Below are 23,311 nucleotides of genomic sequence, written 5' to 3' on the forward strand. Positions count from 1 at the left end.
GGGTATTTGGTTATTTTCTCCTCTATTCTGCAAACCATTTTCATTTTGTGTTGTGTTTTTCAGATGGTATGTCTGAGGTCATTAAGAGATAAAAACTTTCTTTTTAGTGATTTGTAACTTGCCCTGGAAGTCTTTTTTTTTTTTTGGCAGAGGAGCAGGATTTCTTTAAAAATCAAAAACAATCCCTAATTAGGTATTACTTCAGTTGCAAAAGTATGCAATTAGCAGACCTCTCTTATTCCATGCTGTGCAACTGCTTCTACATTCCTGATGTCTTACGACAAAATAAAAAGTTTGCCAACCCTTTTGAAAAGAAAACAATACTATGAAAAAGCACACAGAAACTGAAAAAAACAAAACAAAAAAAAACAAGACATGAAATCATAGCACCTTCACGGGTCCAGGAATTTTTGGCGCTACAAGTCTGGTGCTAAACACACGTACCTGGGAACATGCACATTTTGTTTGTAGAAACAAATATATATTTAAAATAAAAACATTACCATGATACAAGAACATGAGAAAAGCCCTGCTGGATCAGGCCAAAGACCTATCTAGTCCATAAGATGCTTCTGTGAAGCCCAAAGGCAGGAGCAGAGAATGAATGAATGAGATCCTTATTTGCATCAGCCATCGGCCATAGCAATAAAACAACAATACAATATACAAAGAATAGAAATAAAAAGTCAATTATATAAAATACTGTGGCGTTTGCCCTCCTAGGTGTGTGACATCATACTGGGTTCCTAAGGAAAGGGTTAACTAATTGTAAAATGCCTAACCCAAGGGGAGGAGTTCGAGTTCGAGTTCGAGTTGTTAAGAAGTCAGTCTGGAGTTAGAGAAGAGAGAGGGAGGATAAGTCTGTGGGCTGGGCTAGTCTGATGTGAGAGAATCTGTTAAGAGGAGTCAGACAAACAGTTGAGATAATCAGACGGTATTAGGAAGGTATAGGCCGGTAAAGAAACTAAGGTTAAGAAACTGACAAGAAAATTATCTGAGAAACCATAAACTTGTAAATGCTTATAAAATAAACTTATTTGGTTTAATTTTAACTGTCTGGACTCAGTGTGTACCCGAGAGTAATGGGTTGGTGGCAGCAGGGAAGCGAGCACAGTGGTGGCACAGGGATCAATAGACCGTCAAACGTCCGGGGACCCTGTGTGATCACCACAAATACATTTTAGGGTTCTGAATCAATAGTCAAATACAGTCATACCTCAGGTTACAGACGCTTCAGGTTGGGTTTTTTTGGGGGGGGGGGTTACGGATGTGCCGAAACCCAGAAGTACCAGAACGGGTCACTTCTGGGTTTCAGTGGCCGCACATGCGCAGAAGTGCTAAATCACGCTTTGTGCATGCACAGAAGCACCAAATTGCAACCCATGTGCGCACAGATGCGGCGCTGCGGGTTGCGAACATGCCTCCCGCATGGATCACGTTCGCAACCCGAGCGTCCACTGTAGTGGATCTTATTCTGAGTGCCCCAACTAAAAACCTTGCAACCTTTGCTGTCACTTGCTCATCTTGATCTGCCAAGAGAAAGGACACTGGCAGTGGTTGGGCGACCCGGAATGGACAATAAAATAGGGGTGATAATCTCATTCCTCAAGTCTTTATAAAGAGTGCAAGCTAGAAGGGCATGCGCCAATTCGGTACTGCCATCTCCACAGGGACATAAGTGTTTTTCATGTGGAATCTGTTGGAATTGTTCCTCGAGCACAGCCGAGGGCAATACATTCAATCTTGCGAGAGTAAAAGTGTGTCTATATTTCAGAATTGCTAGGTTATGTAGATAGGGTGCCAGGGAGTTGAAATGGGAAGGTGAAAGTCATACCATGGGCAAAATTTCCTAATTGTGCCCAAGTTGTTCTGACGCTCGGTATCATTTAGGCGCTGACAAATTAGACTGCTTTACTAAAACTCAGAGTAGCTGTTGAGGTGATAAACCACAAGAGTCAAGTTTTTGATAGACAATTTTAGTCCAGGCGCTCTTGTGACCAGAGACCATCACCACAATCACTGCAACCCCAGTAAGCACTACTCCAGTGCATCCTACCTCCAACAGTGGAGGTAGACCGTAACCAACATGACTAGTCATCACCTCCATCCTTTGTGGGGGGGGATACTGTGGCAACCAATGGCAACCTTTGTGGGGCCTGGCGTGAGCCTGCTGACCTAGATACTGATGCAGGATCCGTTTGCCAGTGCCTCCCATCACCTGCCACTCTTTGGGTGATCACAGGATGGGTGGGTGTAGAGTAGCTACATGGCTCTAGGCTTTGGCCCTGGGTGTTACTACACAGAAGCAAGAGATGGAAGGTTTTGTGTGTGGCTCATAGCCCCATCCCAGACAGGACAGAAGCAGCTAGGTCAAGCCACAAGAAGCCCAGAGATCTAATGGTTGAGGGAGTCCCATCAATAAGAACTGGCTCCTCCCGCAGCAAGTAAAGAAGAAATACTTGCAATGTTAGTGCGCTCATACCCAGAGCATTTGCTAATAAACAAAGGGTGGCAGTGGCAGGCCCTTAGACACTAAAAATGGGGAAACTGCAGCCACTGACTTGATTTCACATGGGGTGGGGGCGAATGGAGGAGAGAAGGAACAATTCAGAATTCCACTGAGAATGATCTGTCTCTCTCCAGGCAGCTTCCCGGGTGCAGAGGAAGTAACATAAAACCCTGCCCACTTTTAGCTCTGGCTCCACTTACCACAAGCTACAGCCCTGGTCCACCAACAAAATGTACCTCCCACAAAACACCCCCCTAAGGGAATCTGGACCTCCACAAAAAAGTGTTCGGGCTGAATGATGGGGGTGGATTATTATAAGGTGTGACACATCCAACACTCACCAAGGCACGTAACAGAAGCAATGCAGACGTTCTGGCTGACATTTGTGTCAAAATAGGGGTCAACCTTACCTTCTCTGAGGTAATAACTGCTGTAGTATAGTTATTGATTCACACTTGTGTGCATGAAAGGCCTAACCTGAGCCCTGAGATGAAGTTGCCAGTGTGGGTGTGGCTTAGCAGGCTCTTAGAGTAGGGTTACCAGTCGTCCCCGGATTTGCAAATCTGTCCCCTGGAAATGTGGCAGTGGCAGCCTCAGTAGCCCGGAGCCAGCTTGGTAGCGCAGTTGGCTCTGGCTGGCTTCAGGAGCTGCTCGCTACTGCCGCCACTGCCGAAGGGGAACCAGGGACGTCCAGTGGTACAGATCTCCTGCCCCCTTCCCCCTTTGTTTTGACAGAACAGGGGAGGTTTGGGAGTCATGGGTGGGCGGGCATTGCCCAGGAGGGGCGCAAGGTGCGTGGTTTCTCTGCCAGGCAAGGTGCAAAGCCCTTCTTTTGAACCCTGTGATACATAAATGCGCAGGTTTTTTTAAATAAAAAAACTGGGCAACAGCCACCCACCCATGACTCCCCGATCAGTCAAAACAAAGGAGGAGGGGGGCAGATCGGGGGGAAGCTCAGGAGTCACGGACGTGCAGCATGCTGTTGCCCAGTTTTTAAAAAACTCTGTGCATTTATGTTTCACAAGGTGGAAAAAAAGGGCTTTGCACCTTTATACAATATGAATGTTTGCTTGGGCCCAGGGTCTTTTGCCTCACCATCCCCACTACTGACTCCCTGTTGCTACTCAGCTTAAAAAAAAAAAAAAAAAGTGTCCCCGGATTCATTGAAAAAATCTGGTAACTGTATCTTAGAGGCCTCTCCTCCAACCCTTTCTTCTCTGTGATTTCTGGAACAAACAAGAAACCATGTGGCCATGGCTCTCTGAAAGTGAACTGTATCTCTCCAAAAGGAAAGTTTTTAAATGAACAATAGTTCACATGTAACCTCCTGGTATGGAGGGCAAGTGCAAACTATGGCTTGAAACTTTAGATGTAATGGCACCAACACATGCACATGGAGGTGGGATGGTGGTACACGGAACATAAGGCTGCAATAATACTATTTTAAAACCAACTGATTGCACCAAATGTTATGCTGCGTTTAGGAAAAAAGTTTTAATTTTACTTCAAAATGTACAGTATAAAAAATTAACAAGAGTGATTCTGAACAAAAACTACAAAAAATAATAATTCCACTTCAGCAATCAATCAAAAGGCTTTGACAGACAATGGTACAGAGTATTCTGTAGACTTCCCAGATGCAGAAAAATGCATTTTAGGATCCATTGGCAATTGAATCTTCCTCCATCTCTTCTTCAGCCTCATCCATAGGGCCTAAAGAAAAGAGCACAATTTCTTAATATTTTAATCATTCCATCCACCACAAATGTGAAGCTGATGATAAGGAGTGACTGTACAGGTCTGCTTTTTTATTCTATGGAAGTATTCCAAAGATGGGCTTTTGATGCTTCAAATTTAGCTCACTAGCATTAAGTGAATTTGCAGGTTCTTAACTTATTTGCTTCCTCAAGCTGCAATAATGGCTATTCTACTAACTACTGCTGCCAAGAAATACTTAATTTTGCATAGTGGCCTTTTCTAGGCTATGGAAAATCCTAGCTTTCTTAAAACTTCTGTCTAAAAATCAGAAGCTGCCTTATACCATCTTGGCTGTGAGTCCTGGAAGATCTGCTCCCTGCCTGGCAGGCCTTTTCCCACCTGGCCTGGGAGGGCAGGGCTATGATTGACTCCAGCTACAAAAGCCAAGGCTGCTGAACAGATTCTTGGGCTGGGGTATTGTTTGGCTGGTGGCAGGGGTGGGTGGGTGTGTTGTTGTTGACTTCTGGCAAGGGCCAACTCCCCTGTGTGGAGAGGAAGAAAGCGACAGAAAAGGGGCAGTCCAACCTCTGTTCTAAATGTCCTGCAAGAATAAGGGTTCCAAAGATATTCCTTACCTGCTTTACGATCTCTGCCAGGTATCTGACCAGCCTGCAACAGACCCTTCAGCCTCTCTACTTCAGCAAGTGTTGTGGCATTAGCAATGGCATTCTTAAAGGGAAAATCAAAGGTCACTTATGCAACACTGTTAACATTAAATTCAATGCCTGTTTCACAACAATTGAACTGTGCCTATTACAACAGTGCTAACAAGACTGGTCTGAACACCAAGGAAGAAGAAGAGGAGTTTGGATTTGATATCCCGCTTTATCACTACCCGAAGGAGTCTCAAAGCGGCTAACATTCTCCTTTCCCTTCCTCCCCCACAACAAACACTCTGAGGTGAGTGGGGCTGAGAGACTTCAGAGAAGTGTGACTAGCCCAAGGTCACCCAGCAGCTGCATGTGGAGGTTCTCCAGATTATGAATCTACCACTCTTAACCACTACACCAGTGTAGAGCCAGTGTGGGGTAGTGGTTAAGAGCGGTAGTCACGTAATCTGGGGAACCGGGTTGGTGTCTCCGCTCCTCCACAAGCAGCTGCTGGGTGACCTTGGGCCAGTCACACTTCTCTGAAGTCTCTCAGCCCCACTCACCTCACAGAGTGTTTGTTGTGGGGGAGGAAGGGAAGGGAGGAAGGGAAAGGAGAATGTTAGCCGCTTTGAGACTCCTTCGGGTAGTGATAAAGCGGGATATCAAATCCAAACTCTTCTTCTTCTTCTACACCACAATGGCTCTGAAAACGATTCAGCATGTCAAGAAGAGTTCAATTCAATTCCAGCTAGAGGGTGACATTTTATTACCTATTACATTTTAGCTGTTCCTCCTTAGACAAATACATATTTAACCTACTGATATCTACCCCTAGCTATCAGACTGTGTTGATCTGGCCACTTAGAAACTTGAATTTTTGCAATAAGGTGCAAGACAGTTATAGTATGTTTACAAAATCTGAACTCTTTATTTGCAAAAGAAAGCTATGCAAACTATGTCAGTACCTGAAAAACAAAGCAATGTGGCACACTCAATACACACACAGATAGATCTATCTTCTGGAAGTAAATGACAGTGAATGTTTTTCTTGGTAGATTCCTCCCTGAAAAACATTACCTTAATAGCCTCCACATCTCCTGGGGAAGGGCCCACCTTCTTTTTGTCACTTGGCAAGCCAGCACCTGGGTTGAAACTTCAGAAGGAAAAAAGACGCCTTGTTAAAGTCAAAGAGTTATTGTCATGCTTCTCAAGCTTCCGAAGAGAAGTCTCCGGAAGCACCAATTTCAATCAGGTGTAGTATCTTATCTTTGTTAACAAACTGATACAATCAAGTAATAGCTCCTTCAGAAACACCAGCAGAGTGACCTTCCCACATCCCACCCTTTTTAGAGCCTTTTATGAAAAAAAATATCAATCAGATGTGTTGTTCAAGCTGCTAGCTTGGATGTTAAAACTGTCAGGGTTCATAATGTACTTGTCGGGAAAAAGAGGCAATGATTGCCATTCATCAACAAGGCAATTTTGGTGCTAACTAGCACACCGACTACTCAATTTTCTTACAGCCCAAGAGTATTTACAAACTGGCTGTGGTGTTTCTGAAGGAGACTGCCAGTTTAAAGTGGTTATCTGTATCTTACGTTTTTGCTCTCCTGGCAATATCCTTTGCAAGCTGTGCACCCCGCTTGCCCTTGAACATTTTCTCTGCCTCCTGACGCTCCTACAGCGATACCACACACACAGAGTTAATGCAACATTCAATAGAAGCATGTATACGGTGCATAGCTCCTGTCTCCCAAAAAGAAATGGCACGGTGAGGTGCAATTCTTGAAAAAACGAGGTGGCATCAAGATGAAGCCTTAAAAGTTGGCCCTAGTGAAACCTATAACCCTTCACAAGAAAGATCTATTTTCCATTTAGCTCAGATGGCAAGGGAGTCCACTGAGATATTCCCCACCACGCAATAGTTCCTGTCCATTAATTTCACTTCAAAAACAGTATGAAGTTGATTGAAGTCATAGCCAGCAGGCAAACTAGAGTTTATTTGTTACACAAGAAACTAACATTTAATCTCAAAGCATATTTGATAAGACTCTGCTTTCTTTCCTCCAGCCACAGCTGCGGGCAGGGAACAGACACCCCCCATTTCTAGGAACTACCTTCACAGAAACTATTTCAAGTAAATGGAACACACAATAAGATACAGACTAAAATGCTTCAGCATGTTTATCGTCTGAAAACTGCTTCAAGCTTTCATTTAGGCTAACATTTGCTGATTGGTGAGGAGAAGGCAATCCTGTATTTATGTTAATAATGATTCAAATCTAAAATACAGTTCCAAATAAAAAAGCTTCCAGGCTTATGACTGCAGATTCATAAATGTGTTTTCATGATATCTGTACGGTCATGAGAAAGGCATTCAGAATTACATTTGCAGAGCCATAGCCATAAACTAATGTCACAGTCTGAAAATGCGTTTTAATGGGGAAATTATGTTGTACTATAGGCACGAAAAGAAAACACAAGTAGTAAACATTTAAATGTATAGCTTCTCAAAAGACAAATTCTTCACAATTGCCAAAACACTTACTTTTAATTTCACTTTTTGGAAATCCAGGACTCTGACTTGTGGGACCTTGAAGATGACATACAACCTATAATGCTTCTTATTTGTCACTGGATTCCTTAAAATACTGAAGGGAGGAAAAGGAGAAACATATTTACACAGTTCAAACAAAGGCACTGCTGAAGAGGAATGTTTTGGCCCAACATTCCCTATTGCCAAGTGTCTTTCCCCTTCATCTCCCAGGTTCTTACCAGTGTTGGGAATAATTATTTTTAAGAGGCCAGACCAAATGGCAAGACCCTAGTCCTGCCAACCTCTTAACCATGCTTTGGTCCACCAGCCACTTTGAGGACCGAGGTAAAAAGCCGAGTTGCTTGACTAATTAAAGGGAGATTAATAACCAAAAGTAAACTGATTACACGATTTGACGAAGAATAAGAGCTTTGATTGCTGTCACCGTTAGTGGGTTACTGATGCCAGAACTGCTCTCAAATTTAATTTTATTGGAGGCAGGACCTACTAATCTGCTACGTGTTAATGTATATCTGTTTGTGATGCTCATGAACATAAAGGTTTATGCAAACATTACAAACAGAGACAGGAAGACGTGACACTTCTTTCAAAGACCTATGCTATCCAGTGCCACCTATGAATCAAAATATTATCTGATAACTATATGAAGCATAATATTTTCATTTCATTCTGAAAAAGCCTCAGCAAAATGTTAAAAAATGAACCATGCAAATGTTAATTACATAAAATAAACAGGGATCTCTTCAATATATAATTATTTATCTCATCATACTTTTATTATACTCTCCTCTTGTGAAGAAGCATCACTCTGTGGTAAGAATTCACATCTAAAGACCCCAGGTGTACATTTTTATTATTTTAATAATGTTTCAGCGTTTCACTTTCTTTGCATTTAACTGTTAGACAGAATGTGTTAGGCTTGAGTTTTGTGTGTTCTCATTTGTGAGTCTCTCCCGCCTACGCTGCATTCCATCTCTCCTTATCTGACCTTGAAAGCAGCACAAATGGCAGGATGTTTTCACATGAGTTAGTACCAGAGTCTTAATCAAAAATCCTTGGAAGCTTCCTGAAAGATAGATGGAGAAACGTCAGCAAAGAATGATAATAGACTAGGCTGCCAGGGCAATGTGGGACATCCAATACCCAAAATGGGCAAAAGGTCTAGGCACTGCTGGTCAACCACAAGGCGACAGCAGGGGGAGTGGAAAGCAGGAAAAGGCCATACATTTTTTCTGTTTCATGACCTGTAACCTTCCCTGACGTATGTGAAGATGTTTTATGACTCTTCGTTTGCTGTGTTTGAACTACTATATAAGCTCAGAGCAAACCCTCTCAACTGGCACTCTGGGTTGAGTTCTATTGCAATAGATACATAAAATAAATAAAAACGCCGAGTCCCTAAATCTGGATGCTGGACTTGAAACAGTTTCCTTGGTTCTGTGGTTCATTTAAAAGGTGGTCCCTCACCTGGGTAACAAACAGTGGGGGTGTAGAGGTGAATTCTTACCACAACTCCACACTCGGAAATCCCTAGAGAGCTTTTGGAAAACAAAGCAAGCCCTCTTAGGTCTATTAAGTGTTGAAGGCTTCGGGGGAAAAAATATTTGGCAGATCATGTTGCCAACCTTAATTTATAGGACAGATGTTTGGTAAGGAAGGCATATTATAATATTTGATCACAAAGGTGAATTATCTCATACCTCAGATATGTTAGTGATTTGACAGTTGCCAAAGGATCTAGATCACCCTGAATAAGAGAAACACAAATGTAGTTAAAGCTATGTTAATATATGTTTTCCAGCTCACACTGAGGCCCCTTAACCAAGAGTTAATTATACTATAAAATGAGGATCATTGCATGCATTTCAAACTTTATAGCTTAAGAACAGTTAGGCTTAACTCACTATGTGAAACATGTTAAACACATTTGCCTCAGTTGTATGGCTTTACATTGTAAAAGCAAGACAATTAACCCTTAGTGTCTTTGCATTCAAAAATTCACCCACAACAGAAGCAACAAAAGTTATTTATGGGGTCAGTTTACATTCTATGGTTTATTTTCAACTGATTTTTTTCACTTGGTTACTGAGCTCTTCTCCAAGGGTGTGTATGGCTTACTACACCCAACCATATTGTATGTAGATGCTATTTCCAATTGGACATTGCTTCTCTCCACATATAAATGCACCAAAAGAAAAATCTGTGATCTTATACGGAGACAACACGTGCACCATTTTCCTATACAGTGGTACCTCAGGTTACAGACTCCGCGAAGCCAGAAATAGTACCTTGGGTTAAGAACTTTGCTTCAGGATGAGAACAAAAATCGTGGGGCAGCCCCATTAGCTAAAGTGGTACCTCAGGTTAAGAACAGTTTCAGGTTAAGAACGGACCTCCAGAACGAATTAATTTCTTAACCCGAGGTACCACTGTACAAATATCAATGACAAAATTGCATATTAACAAAATACAGTGTCTGATTAAGAAATAATTTTAAGTTCAGGTTTTTCAGGTAGTTTTGGATCATAGAGCTTATTTGTTTAACTCTGCTTTTCCTAAGCTCAGACAAGCCTTTATGGCCATTTATTTTCAGACCAAGCAACCAGCCAAGATTGATGGTAGATATCAAAGGACTGCCATGCTGACTGAAGGCAGCAGGAGTCCATTAACATCTGGAGGGCCACAAGCTTCAAACTGTTGTTTCTGCAGCTGGCTTGATTAAACTTAGCAAAATTTGTTACAAATCACAATCTCTAGGTCATTCGCAATGATAAGCTGTGATCAGTTGAAAGCAAAATTTAACTGCTGCCAAGGACTCCCAGCTGCATGGAAGGAAGAAATGGGAGAGCAGTGTTGTTCAGGGTCATCTTGCTCATGCATGTAGCACAAAACCATGGTTTAATGTTGTGTGCAAACCTGGGCCATTTCTTTATTTTAAGCAACAACATAGAAACAATATTCTGAGTAACATTTCACTGGTATTATCTGCTACATTGCAACTGCTCTCAAGAAGTCAGAATGGGTAAAATCTTCACTGAGAAAGTTGCCACATGTAATCAAAAAAAGGCAAGAAAACCCTATCTTAGAAAATTTGGGGCCTTTCTAGTGATTACATGTACAGTGGTGCCCCGCAAGACGAAAAACTCGCTAGACGAAAGGGTTTTCCATTTTTGTGTTGCTTCGCTAGACGAATTTCCCTATGGGCTTGCTTCGCAAGATGAAAACGTCTTGCGCTTTTTTTTAAAAGCCGCTTGAAGAGGCGCAGTTGCGACGGACCGTGCTTCGCAAGACGCAAAACATCGCAAGACGAAAAGACTCGCGGAACGAATTCTTTTCGTCTTGCAAGGCACCACTGTATGTCATTCAATCATTCCAATTTCTTTCATCCTTTATTTCACTTACCAATTCCATGATGTTATTGTTGGTAAGAATGAGCTCCTTGAGATTTGGTAACGACTGTTCAAGTCCCTCACCTATTCGGCTAAAAAAAATAATGGGGGGGGGGGGGGAGCCATCAGAATAATTATTATCTTGGAAGTTGTAAGTCCTCTTCCCCAAACTTCAACTGCTTTTAAGCTTAGACTTGAATAAGTGGTACAAGAAGTAGAGTATTGAGAACTGCAGCCAAAGAGATCTCAAAATTGAAGTTGGAAAGACACTCACCTTAACCTGTTGTTATTCATCAGCAATGTTTTCAGTCTTTTCAGCAGAGGAAACCCATCTAACTTCCGAATCTCATTGTCGGAGAAATCGATAGCATCAAACTGGTCCAAGGTAGCGCCCAAGTTCTCAATCACAGGGATCTTATATCCTGATGATGCAACACGGGACAAAAACAAACAAACTATAGTGCAGGAGAAATATATACTTCAGTTATGCATTAGACGACATATGAAAGAAAACTATCACCTCAGTGTTTCTTACAACTATCCTGACAATTCTGAGAGGATGGACTTGGGGTTACTCAGTGAAATTGCGTGCCAGCAGTTTTAGGATAGGCAGAAAAAAATAGTACTTCAAAGCACTCAATACTAATTTGTAGTTCTCACTGCTACAAGTCATGTTAAGTCATGGGTGTGCCTTCGCTCACAGGTAGAGCACATGCTTTGTTTGAAGAAGGTCTCAGGTTTAATATCTGGAAAATTCAGGTAGGGCTCAGAGAGGCTTCTGTCTGAAACCCTAGAGAGTCACTACCAGTCAATGTAGAAGCAACACTGAGCTTGATAGACCAATGGTCGGCTCAGTATATGACAGCTTCCTTTGTGGTAATAGCCATTCTCTTAAATTGCTTTAAAAAAGCAGGCTCACAGAGGGAAATTCCATCAACAGTTAACAGCTGCAACAGCTAATTAGGTAAAAGCTCTATTCTTAAGAAATCACTCTAGATGCCAAATACTTGTGGGAGGGAGGGTTATTAGGTGTTTTTGTTTCGCTTTGGTTTGTATTCTGTGTTCCCATTTTGCATTTTTATGTTGTGATCTGCCTTGTGATATAGAGATTTAATAAATTAAAATGAATACTAAACATGACGGTGTAATGGTCTTCATTAGCTCCTTTTGAGTTTCCTGGAACTGTGTGGATGGCCTCTTATTAGAGACTGTATATATATGCAACGGGACGCGGGTGGCGCTGTGGGTGAAACCACAGAGCCTAGGGCTCGCTGATCAGAAGGTCGTGGTTCAAATCCCCGCGACGGGGTGAGCTCCCATTGCTCGGTCCCTGCTCCTGCCAACTTAGCAGTTCGAAGGCACGTCAAAGTGCAAGTACAGTGGTACCTTGGGTTACAGACGCTTCAGCTTACAGACTCCGCTAAGCCAGAAATAGTACCTCGGGTTAAGAACTTTGCTTCAGGGTGAGAACAGAAATTGTGTGGCGGTGGTGCAGGGGCAGCAGAAGGCCCTATTAGCTAAAGTGGTACCTTAGGTTAAGAACAGTTTCAGGTTGAATGGACCTCCAGAACGAATCAAGTTCTTAACCTGAGGTACCACTGTAGATAAATAGGTACCACTCCGGCGGGAAGGTAAACGGCGTTTCCGTGCACTGCTCTGGTTCGCCAGAAGCAGGTTAGTCATGCTGGCCACGTGACCCGGAAGCTGTATGCCAGCTCCCTTGGCCAATAAAGCGAGATGAGCGCCGCAACCCAGAGTAGGCCACGACTGGACCTAATGGTCAGGGGTCCCTTTACCTATCTACAGTACAGTGGTACCTCGGGTTACATACGCTTCAGGTTACAGACTCCGCTAACCCAGAAATAGTGCTTATTATTTATACCCCGCCCTCCCCAGCCAAGGCCGGGCTCAGGGCGGCTAACAAGCAATAATAAAAACAAATTGAATGAATACAACTTAAAAACAAAATTAAAATACAACATTAAAATATTGAAACCTCATCGCAGGAGGAGAAAGGAAAAGAAAAAAGAAAGAGGGGGAGGGAATCAAATTGGCTCCAAGCCAAAGGCCAGGTGGAACAATTCTGTCTTACAGGCCCTGCGGAAAGAAATCAGATCCTGCAGGGCCCTGGTCTCATGAGGCAGAGCCAGAGTTGAAAAGGCCCTGGCTCTGGCTGAAGCTAATCTAACTTCCTTAGGGCCCGGGACCACTAGGGTGTTGCTTTTTATGGACCTTGACGCTCTCCGTGGGGCATACTGTTAAGAACTTTGCTTCAGGATGAGAACAGAAATCGTGCTCCGGCGGCGCAGCGGCAGCAGGAGACCCCATTAGCTAAAGTGGTGCTTCAGGTTAAGAACAGACCTCCGGAACGAATTAAGTACTTAACCCGAGGTACCACTGTATATGCAACAGGGTTCTTCTTACGTTAGCACCTGTCCATTATTTTGGGGGTGCCCACCGAAACAACTTTGCTCCTTAAGGCCCAGGTGACCTCTGCGGCATTGGGCTCCTATTACCACCAGCTGCAACAGGTACGCCAACCACACCCTTTCCAGGACAGGGGCGGCGCGACCCACGTGGGCCACCTAACGTGACCCTCTTGAGCCACCGTCCCCCGACTCAGCTGCCCCTCCCGCTTTGCCTACTGCCCCCGCGCTTCAGGCCTACTAAGGCCAAGCAAGCGCCGCGCGCTTCCAGCTCCCAGGCCGCCGCCGCCACCACCACCACAAGGCCGAGTTCCTCACCGCGCAGGTCCAGCTCCCGGTCCCGCACGGCGTTTGTGTACTGCGCCGCCTGCTCGATGAGCTCCGCCGTCAGCTTCACCATTTTCGCTCCCCGCGGCCGCCGCACACCAAAAGAAAACCTGAGCGGCACGCCGACGGGGGAGCCGAATTAATACGCATGCGCCGGCCGGCCGCGCAGCCCGCAGAGCCGAGTCGCCGAGCCACGTAGACAGGGTAAGTCGAGTGCCGAGCGGCGCCTTCGGAGAGACGCTTGCTCGTCGCCATGGCGACGCTTTGAGTTCTGGGAGGCCTGCAGAGGCTTTTGGGTCCAGTTGCGCTTACCCTCGAGAAGAGAAGCATACGGTGCCCGCTTGGTTAGACGCAGTTAAGTAACATGCATTTAACACGGTTCTGTGCATATTTGCCACCAAATTCCTTTTAGCACAATTCTGTGCCAACTTACAATTTCTGTAGCACAGTTCTGTGCATAAAAAGGTAAAGGGACCCCTTACCATTGGGTCCAGTCGTGGAGGACTCTGGGGTTGTGGTGCTCATCTCGCTTTATTGGACGAGGGAGCCGGCGTACAGCTTCCAGGTCATGTGGCCAGCATGACTAAGCTGCTTCTGGCGAACCAGAGCAGCGCATGGAAATGCCGTTTACCTTCCCGCCGGAGCGGTACCTATTTATCTACTTGCACGTGACGTGCTTTTGAACTGCTAGGTTGGCAGGAGCAGGGACTGAGCAACAGGAGCTCACCCCGTTGCGGGGATTCGAACCGCCGACCTTCTGATCGGCAAGTCCTAGGCTCTGTAGTTTAAACCACAGCGCCACCCGCGTCCCTACCTATTTATCTACTTGCCACCAAATTTCTTTAGTACAATTCTGTGCATACTTACAACTAATTTCTTTAGCACAGTTCTGTGCATACTTGCCACCAAATTCCTTTAGCACAATTCTGTGCATACTTGCAAGCAGGTTCTGTTGAGCTCAGAAAGGCTGCTCCTAATTAAGCACACGTACAATTCCACACATACTGAATGTTCCAACTGACCTCTGGTTTGTAGTCCTTGCTCTTGATGAATTCTTGCTGTTTTATCCTTATTTTGTCATTTGGTGAGTAACGAGCACCAGAATAGCCCCGCTGGATCAAACTGATGGTCCGTCTAGTCCAGCATCTTGTTCTTAGATTGCTTATCCAGATGCCTCTGGGAAACCCACAAAGAGCATGGCAGAACGAAAATCCCTTTCCCAGTCGTGATCCCCAACAACTGGTATTCAGAGGAAATCCTGAGCTAGATGGACTATTGGTCTGATAGCATAAAATGTTATGTCATGTCTTGATTGTAGCAGTTTTGCTGGTGGAATTCAATGAATTGAGGGGGCACAATTAAATTGGATTTGTTCTTGTGCTATAAACATTAAAAATGAAATAAAAATGGCCCTTTTTGCAGTAAGGAACTCAGTGGGGAATGTACTACTAGAAAGTGTGGGATAACAGGTGACCTGCATACAAATAGGCTTGCCATATGTCCTCTTTTTCCAGGACACATCCTGTTTTTCATGGGTATGTTAAAATGAGAGTCGTCATAGTGATCCATAGTTAATAGGAGAAGGTGGCCAATGTGTCCACTTTTTTGCTCTTCAAAATATGGCAACTATAAGTCAAATGAATAAGCAGCCAACCTCTTACAATCTCCCTGCAAACTTTGGGCAAACAGATCAGGATGGAAATTCAACCAACGGACCACGTAGATGCAACCCAAAATATCCTAGACAAGCCACAGCAGCTATTTCCTCTGCCATACATAATTTTAAAATCTTTATATTTCTTTCACTGAAGACCACATGGTGGCACACTAGCATCAAATAAATTTCCACTTCTTCACTATTCCATTTGCAAGCTATTTAACAAAAGAAAAACGTTTTAATTTTATGGCAGTGCAGATCCAGGTAACAGACATCACTATCAAAGACGGACACAATTTGCGGCTAGCCCACATTTTTGCCAATGAATACAGCAGTAAATTATTCTGCACTGTGCCACACTCTGCCAAAGCTGATTACTAAAAAAAAACTATTGAGCTTTTCTGGTTCCAGACGGTCACCCACGAGTGTGAAAATTTTATACAAAAGAAAAGAATTAATAGTTGCCTGAAAGAGTTTTTAAATTATTATTGTGTACAACCAAGATGAACTAAGAGCCAGGTACAGTGGTGCCTCGCAAGACGAAAAGAATCCGTTCTGTGATTCTCTTCGTCTAGCGGTTTTTTTGTCTGGCGAAGCAAGCCCATTGACGGATTAGCGCTATTAGCGCTATTAGCGGCTTATCGGATCAGCTGATAAGCGGCTTAGCGGCTTAGAAAAAGGGGGGGAGGGGAAAAAACCCGCAGGAACTCGCAAGACATTTTCGTCTTGCGAAGCAAGCCCATAGGAGATTCGTTTTGCGAAGCACCTCCAAAACGGAAAACTCTTTCGTCTAGCGAGTTTTCCGTCTTGCGAGGCATTCATCTTGCAGGGCACCACTGTACAAGGCCCAACCCTAAAGAAAAGTTATAGGACAGGGAGGGGCATATTTAGGTGTCCTCCAAATCTCTGGTTTTATATCTGCAAGAGGGGATTATGTAGAACAGAGGAAGCTTTTTGGCAGCTACAGTGGTGTAGCGTGGGATGTCAGCACCCGGGGCAAGGCAAGTAATTTGCGCCCCCTAACCCGTGGATTTGCGCCCCCTAACCCGTGGATTTGCGCCCCCTAACCCGTGGATTTGCGCCCCCTAACCCAACCCCCCAGATGTTGCGCCCGGTGCAGCCGGGCCCCCCTGCACCCCCCACGCTACGCCACTGGGCAGCTAGCAGAACAGGACAGATCTGAATCTTTCTGAACCCCCACAGAGCCACCCACCTGTCAATTATCTGGAGGGGAGGGCATCTGCCTTGCCAGAGTAGTCTCCACCAGGAACACACTGGCAAAGCAGCACCCAGCTGGACTGAACACTCCGCTATCCAGCTGATGAGAGGAGGATTCAATCCTGCAGAGCAGTACCTGGGGAGGCGGGGGGTAGCCAGGTTATTTTTGCCCTCCAGAGGGATGCCATTGAGGCCCCCAGCCTGTGTGTATGTGTGTGTGTGTGTGTAAGCAAATTTGCAGATGGGGTGTGTGTGCGCCAAACTGTGTCTTTGACCCAGCTGAAATAAAACCTAGTTTTGCCCCTGAACCCTGCTGGCTGCAGGGATCTGCTTTGACAACGGATTCCTTACAGGGGATGCAGTGTCCCAAGTACCAGCAGGACTGAGCCCAACCCTCTTGCCTATAAACTGATGGACTGTGGGCATGGCTAGAGAAAATGGGCTCACATGCTAACCTGAGCCCTGCAGTGGGCCAAGACTGGTATCCCCCACCCTTGTTGTAAAAGAGGCTGCTGAAGCTGTCAAAGCAGTCTCTTTGTTAAGTTAATGCCCCTAGCCAACATTTCTTTCTTGCCAGGCCTTTGGCTTTTAATTATCTGTGGTCCCCTTCAATGGGTGGGGTGTTTTAATTCTGCTTTTTAAAAATTTGCTTCTTCTGTGCTTTGTTTTATGGTGGTTTTACTGTTATTTATTTATTTATTGTTGTGGGTCACCTTGGGTTATAATGGTAGGAAAACAATGACGAATAAGTTTAATAAATAATAAGAACTCTGAAGTTAGTGTGGCTTATGTTTTCAAATTGTGCAGAAGCTGGGTTGAGGAAAGACACACCAGACAGTTGTATTTCTCAAGAAATTACAGGATAGGTATGGATTGTGGCTAACGTCATGCGCGCACAGCTTGAAGCAGCGGCAGTGGGAGCACACTGGAGCGAGAGTAAATGGTAACGCTATTCCTCTCCCTGCTGCTAATTGCAGCTGTGTTCGGCACCGGGAGTTGCTCGTGCATTAAATGCGGTGTCTATTAACTTCTTTGCCCCTGTGGTATTTGCTGAGAGTGTGCTGGCATTTCTACCACCGCTCCTGTTTGCGGAGATTGGGAGACGGAAGTTCTGGACATGCTGATGACAGGATAGGACATTATTATAATTACAGCTCTGGGTCAGGGAGGAAATGAATGTATAAATCACAGGCCCCCACATTCACTCTCCTCTGCTGCTGGGTTTTTGTGACCCTGAGAGACAAAAAAGCATGCTTCCTTGTGGTTACCAAGGACCCTTGCTTGTACCACAGTTAGCAAGGGACAAGCTAGTAGTTTTTTTAAGGGTGCTGAGAGTTATTAGGAGGCCCCGGTACCCCCCAGAGACCTACAATTTCCAGAGTTCCCTATGAAGACAGATGGACTGTTAAACCACTCTAGGAGTGGAATAAGGGTTTCTGAACAACTCTCTGCAACCTTAGGAAACTAAAATGTTTCTGTAACTAAAAAGAAATAAAAATAGTTGTATCTACAGTGGTATCTCGGGTTACATACGCTTCAGGTTACAGACGCCGCTAACCCAGAAACAGTACCTTGGGTTAAGAACTTTGCTTCAGGATGAGAACAGAAATTGCACGGCGGTGGCGCAGCAGCAGCGGGAGGCCCCATTAGCTAAAGTGGTGCTTCAGGTTAAGAACAGTTTCAGATTAAGAACGGACCTCCGGAACGAATTAAGTACTTAACCCGAGGTACCACTGTACTTTCCTGTTATTGAGCTTAACGCAAATTGAGCAGCCAGCCTTCCCTTCAGTTTAAACACAGGCATACTTCTGAAACAATCCTTTCTCTTCGTCGGCAGGTCAAGCCTCCCTCAGTTGTCAAATGAACACAAATCGCGCACACACCATTTTTGTAATTCCAAGCAGGGTGCCAGATTTTCCAAGGTCCACCATAAATGGCTGATGGGCTGCATTTTTGCCCCGTGGATTATGAAGCGCGCAGGCCAGATGTCAGGGTTTCTCATCGGGATTTATTTTTATTTATCAGCCGTGCTTACACTTTGAAGAGCTTTGACTAGCTTCCATATGGTTCCCACATGGTCTCCTGTCCAAGCAGCTGACAAGCAGAAGTTACTTTGGGGCTAGCAGATGGCGCAGGAGCACCTGGTGATACAGGCCTGTCCATAGTCACCAAAGTTACTGTATTTACTCAAATGTAATGCACACCTTTTTTGGCCAAATTACATCGCAAAAATTAGGGTGTGCATTAGATTCAATGGCGCATTAGATTTGCGTAAATACAGTAAGTGGCTGCAGGCCCGATCAGTATTATGGGTTGCCACTAGGAGGCCTATATACATATAGGGCTTTCTTTCAGCTGGAACTCAGTTCCAGAATCTCTGAGCTGGGTGCCACTGCCGTTCTAAGAGAACAAGGGAGGTATTCATGATAGGGTCTTGCACCTAGTTTTGATAAAGCTGCTAATGGACCAAATACAGACACCTTCAAGTGTCCCTATTTTCCAGGGACATTCCTGGATTAACAGAAGCTCTCCCGGTTTCTGATTTGATCCCCAAATGTCCCGTTTTCCCTTAGGACGTCCCTATTTTCATCGGAGAAATGTTGGAGGGTATGAAATTAGCGTTTGAACAGGAACAGTTCTGAAGGGGGAACACACACACACACACACACACATATATATATAATGTACATGTGTCACCTGCTATCCAGATACTGCCCACCAATACTTGAAACACAGCAGCTACCCCGGCTTATAGGACCTCAGAAGAGGTATTTTCTCCTGACTGAGAAATAAGAGGATCAGGACAAAAGCCCATCTAGTCCGGGATTCTGGGCAGCAGTCAACGTTGTGCTAAAATGGTCCATGGGAGCAAGCATTTCTTCTTGCCGGATGGATGGATTTTTCTTTTCCTCACACATGCTGTTCTGGGGGGTTCTCCTGAACCCCCCACCCTCCTGGGGGCGAACAGTGGGAGGAGAGAAGGGAAGCCTCATTGTGCTAGTGGAAGTCACTGCACAGGCTTCAGCTGGGAGGGTCAGTTAGTTGAATCTGGCGCACTGTTCCATGGCCCACCAGATGCCTATGGGAAGCCCATAAGTATCTTCTGAAATTCCTACATTAGAAATAATCAACAATATTTTTAAGACCAGCTGCCCTGTTAGAGCAAGGGACGCGGGTGGCGCTGTGGGTAAAAGCCTCAGCGCCTAGGGCTTGCCGATCGAAAGGTCGGCGGTTTGAATCCCCGCGGCGGGGTGCGCTCCCGTTGTTTGGTCCCAGCGCCTGCCAACCTAGTAGTTCGAAAGCACCCCCGGGTGCAAGTAGATAAATAGGGACCGCTTACTAGCGGGAAGGTAAACGGCGTTTCCGTGTGCTGCTCTGGCTCACCAGAGCAGCGATGTCACGCTGGCCACGTGACCCGGAAGTGTCTGCGGACAGCGCTGGCCCCCGGCCTCTTGAGTGAGATAGGCGCACAACCCTAGAGGGGTACCTTTACCTTTTACCTGTTAGAGCAAGCATAGGGACCCTGTGACCCTCCAGATTATGATGGACTCCAAAATCCATCAACCTCAGCCAGCATGGCCATGGATTATGGGAGTCGTAATCCAACATCTGTAGAGCCACAGATTCCCCATCCCTAAATTAGAGGCACCTTGAATCATGCTGAGGGTCATTAGCTCACTCACTGGGAATAATCTACAAGATGAATCACATCCCAATGGATTTTTGTGTGTGCATCTCATCAATAAATATAGGTCGTTGATCCCCCTCCAGATGGTAATTAAAAGACTACACAGAAATAGGATATTCATAGTAAAATAAAGCAATTTACTTTGGTTGCTTCGGGGTGGGGTAAGTACAGAATAACTCATCAGGACTATAAACATTTTATTCATGGTGTGGTTGCCTTGTCAACTTCTTGCCATTGATCACATCAGAAACACTGTGTTGGCTTTCACTATTCATTCAAGCCAAGTTTGAGAGCGCATGGGTCTAAAGCAGTACGGTCATGTCAGTTAATTTTAGCCAGGAAAAAAAAGCTTAGAAAACTCACTTTGTTAAGAGCCAATTAATGTTTTACCGCCAATTTCATGGACTGAAGGTTTAACTTAATAAAACAGCCAACAACGCGAATCAGAACAGGCATTATAAGAAAAAAGAGAAGTGTTGTTTACATATGTCTGAAGAGGGGGAAAAGGGACATTTTTGTTGAAACTTACAAAGATGTCACTGGAAGGGAAGGAGACACATAAAAAAAGGTCTGTCCCTGTAAAAAATAATTTAAGATTTCTGTGAATAAAGGCAATGACTGTATAAGTTACTTTTTTTAAAAATTCTGTAAGACAACATAGCCAAATATATTTAAACACAATTATATAAACACCACACAACAAACTAAAAAATATATATTATTATATGTATATATATATATATATATATATATATATATATATATATATATATATATTTATATGTATAGTGAATACATTCAGATGTGTTGTATAGCGCCGTTCGGTACAATTGGTTGTTTCCCTTCCCTCCTGGCTGGCTAAATAGAACGTCTCCTGGAAGGGATTGCTTACTAAAGTCACTGAGCTGTCATTAGACAGGAAAGGTTTTGTCAGCAAGTTGTGGTAGGCCAGAAAAATGAAGCCATCAATCAAAGCTGAAAAAGCTAGGAGATGCAAACATTTGGGGAGGGGAGGAGGGCAGAAATAATCTTTTGTTGCGGAGAGGAAATTATTCTGGTCTGTGTCTGCAGACAAGAGATGAATTTATTCCTAGCAATTTCACGGTGAAGGCTTCAATCCTGCAGGGTGCTCAGGGCTACCGGGTTCCCGACAGTCACTTAGGAAGGATTTGGCTACTCAGAACAGCTTGCAGTAAAGGTGGACACTTGGGGCTTAGACAAAGACCGCTCTCACCTCTTCCTGCCAACTCTGGGATCGCCTCTTTGGTGACTGCCAAGTTGCAAGTTTGCTAAGGCCAATTTTGCTCCTAAAAGGAAACTGGGGATTGTCCTTATTTTTCACCACAACATTGCTGGGGTGAAGTGCATCAAGCCAGGGTTGCACTGGAAGAAAACTCAATCACTGTACAGCTAAAGGGCTGTACATTCTTTTGGGATGGGTGGGCAAAAGGTGCCCTTTTCTTCTCAAAAGTGCAGAAATACCTTAAATCTGCCCAGTCACCCGCCTGGATACTATTTGGGAGGGTTGATTATTTTGAATGAAGCTGGGCATGTGGACTTTGGTGTCACTTTCCATTTGCAAGACATGTCCAAGAAGGATTTGTGTTCCCATCTGCATTTTTATTTATTTATTTTTTTTCTTTTTAAGATGCAACAAGCAAAACAAGGATGCTACCTAGGCTTCGGTGTTAACCAGGCGTGTGGCACTGTAGAAACCAGACTGGCAGGCAATATTAAAGTGGTCCGAGTTGCAAGCCGAAGCTTCAGTCAGCGCTGGGTGAAGCTTCCCAAAGTGTGGGGGGGGAGGGGTAGGGGTAGGGGCAGAGAGGGAAGAGAAGGGAGACTTTGTCCTAGGGAACTGGCACAACAGGGCCTCCAGAGGGCGGATATTTAAATCTTCGGCTCAGCCAGCCAAGAGGCACGTCCGACAGCAAAACTGTATAAATGGCTTGCGCTCACAGAGTTTGTTGGATTTCACCATCTCACAGAAGACCTCATCAGCTGGGAGAGCGTACAGACATTTGGAAAGAGGGAGGAGAGGGGGGGAAGAAATTGGATTAGCATTTTAGCCAAACAAAGTAGGACTGGAAAAAGCACAGCAAGAGCTATTCTGCTACACGAGAGATAACGGAAAAAAGCAGCTCATCCATCTGTTGGAGAGTTTCGAGATGGGGAGAGCCATGTGCGTTTCATGAGCATAGCTCTTACACATACATAGACTTCAGAATGGAAATATTTATCTAATCCTTCTACCTACCATATTTATATCCCAACCTTTCCCCCCGTGAGCTCAAAATGGCGTACATAGTTCTCCCCCATCTCTGTTAACTCCTCACAATGATGCTGTGAGGTAGGTTAAACCGAGAGGCAGTGATTGGCCATGGCAGGGTGGGAATGTGAACCCTGGTCTCCCAGGTCCCAGCCTGACACTCTAACCACTACACAACACTCTCCTGCTCAAGTACTGCACAGATGCACCAACACAGTTGAGCCGTACAAGGGGATGAGCAAGAAGGGAAAAGAAAGTGACAAAATGGCCTCACGCGGCATTAGGATAATATGGAAAAACTGAAGGATGGTGGGGATGAGTTACTGCAGCTCTGAACCCTGGCTGTCCATTGTGCCCACACCACAAAGGAAGATGCCATATACGTCAGACTGCTGGGTCCACTTAGTTCAGTACTGTCTATAATAATAATAATTTATTATTTATACCCCACCCATCTGGCTGGGTTTCCCCAGCGACTCTGGGCGGCTTCCAACAAAATATTAAAAACGATAAAAGATCAAACATTGAAAACTTCCCTAAACAGGGCTGTCTTCAGATGTCTTTTAAAGTCCTTTACATCTGATGGGAAGGCATTCCACAGGGCGGGCGCCACTACCGAGAAGGCCCTTTGCCTGGTTCCTTGTCCCTTTGCTGGGAGGGAACCAGCAGAAAACCCTTGGAGGAGGACCTCAGTGTCCAGGCTGAGCGATGGGGGTGGAGACGCTCTTTCAGGTATACTGGACCGAGGCCATTTAGGGCTTTAAAGGTCAGCACCAACACTTTAAACTGTGCTCAGAAACATACTGGGAGCCAGTGTAGGTCTTTCATTATGTGGTCTCGGCTGACTGGCAGCAGTTGTCCAGGGTTTTTGGCAGGGGGCACCCTAAGCCCAGCTTTGCCGCTGGAACTGGAACAAATGTAAC

General features: G+C 44.8%; 2 protein-coding genes across 5 annotated transcripts in view; both read right to left on the reverse strand.

The window, feature by feature from the left end:
• Positions 1-3,984: 3,984 nt before the first annotated feature.
• Positions 3,985-13,725, reverse strand: SNRPA1 (small nuclear ribonucleoprotein polypeptide A'). Its single transcript, XM_083475253.1, has 9 exons — positions 13,548-13,725; positions 11,078-11,225; positions 10,817-10,895; positions 9,115-9,161; positions 7,406-7,508; positions 6,456-6,535; positions 5,935-6,010; positions 4,843-4,936; positions 3,985-4,222 (listed from the first exon to the last, which is right to left on the reverse strand). The coding sequence occupies exons 1-9, from the start codon at positions 13,627-13,629 to the stop codon at positions 4,164-4,166; spliced, it is 768 nt and encodes a 255-aa protein (XP_083331379.1). The 5' UTR covers positions 13,630-13,725; the 3' UTR covers positions 3,985-4,163.
• A 6,510-nt stretch (positions 13,726-20,235) lies between these two features.
• The window catches only part of PCSK6 (proprotein convertase subtilisin/kexin type 6), a 109,772-nt gene continuing 106,696 nt past the window's right edge, over positions 20,236-23,311 (reverse strand). For all 4 annotated transcript variants that reach the window (XR_014519049.1, XM_083475030.1, XM_083475031.1 and 1 more), the window contains exon 21: positions 20,236-22,120. Coding sequence is in view for 3 of the 4 variants with exons in the window: in XM_083475030.1 (XP_083331156.1) it covers positions 22,023-22,120 (98 nt within the window). In the remaining variant the exon portion in view is untranslated. The remainder of the gene's footprint in view (positions 22,121-23,311) is intronic.

Source organism: Podarcis liolepis (assembly GCF_965112155.1).
Source record: "Podarcis liolepis genome assembly, chromosome: 14".
Classification (NCBI taxonomy): Eukaryota; Metazoa; Chordata; class Lepidosauria; order Squamata; family Lacertidae; genus Podarcis; species Podarcis liolepis.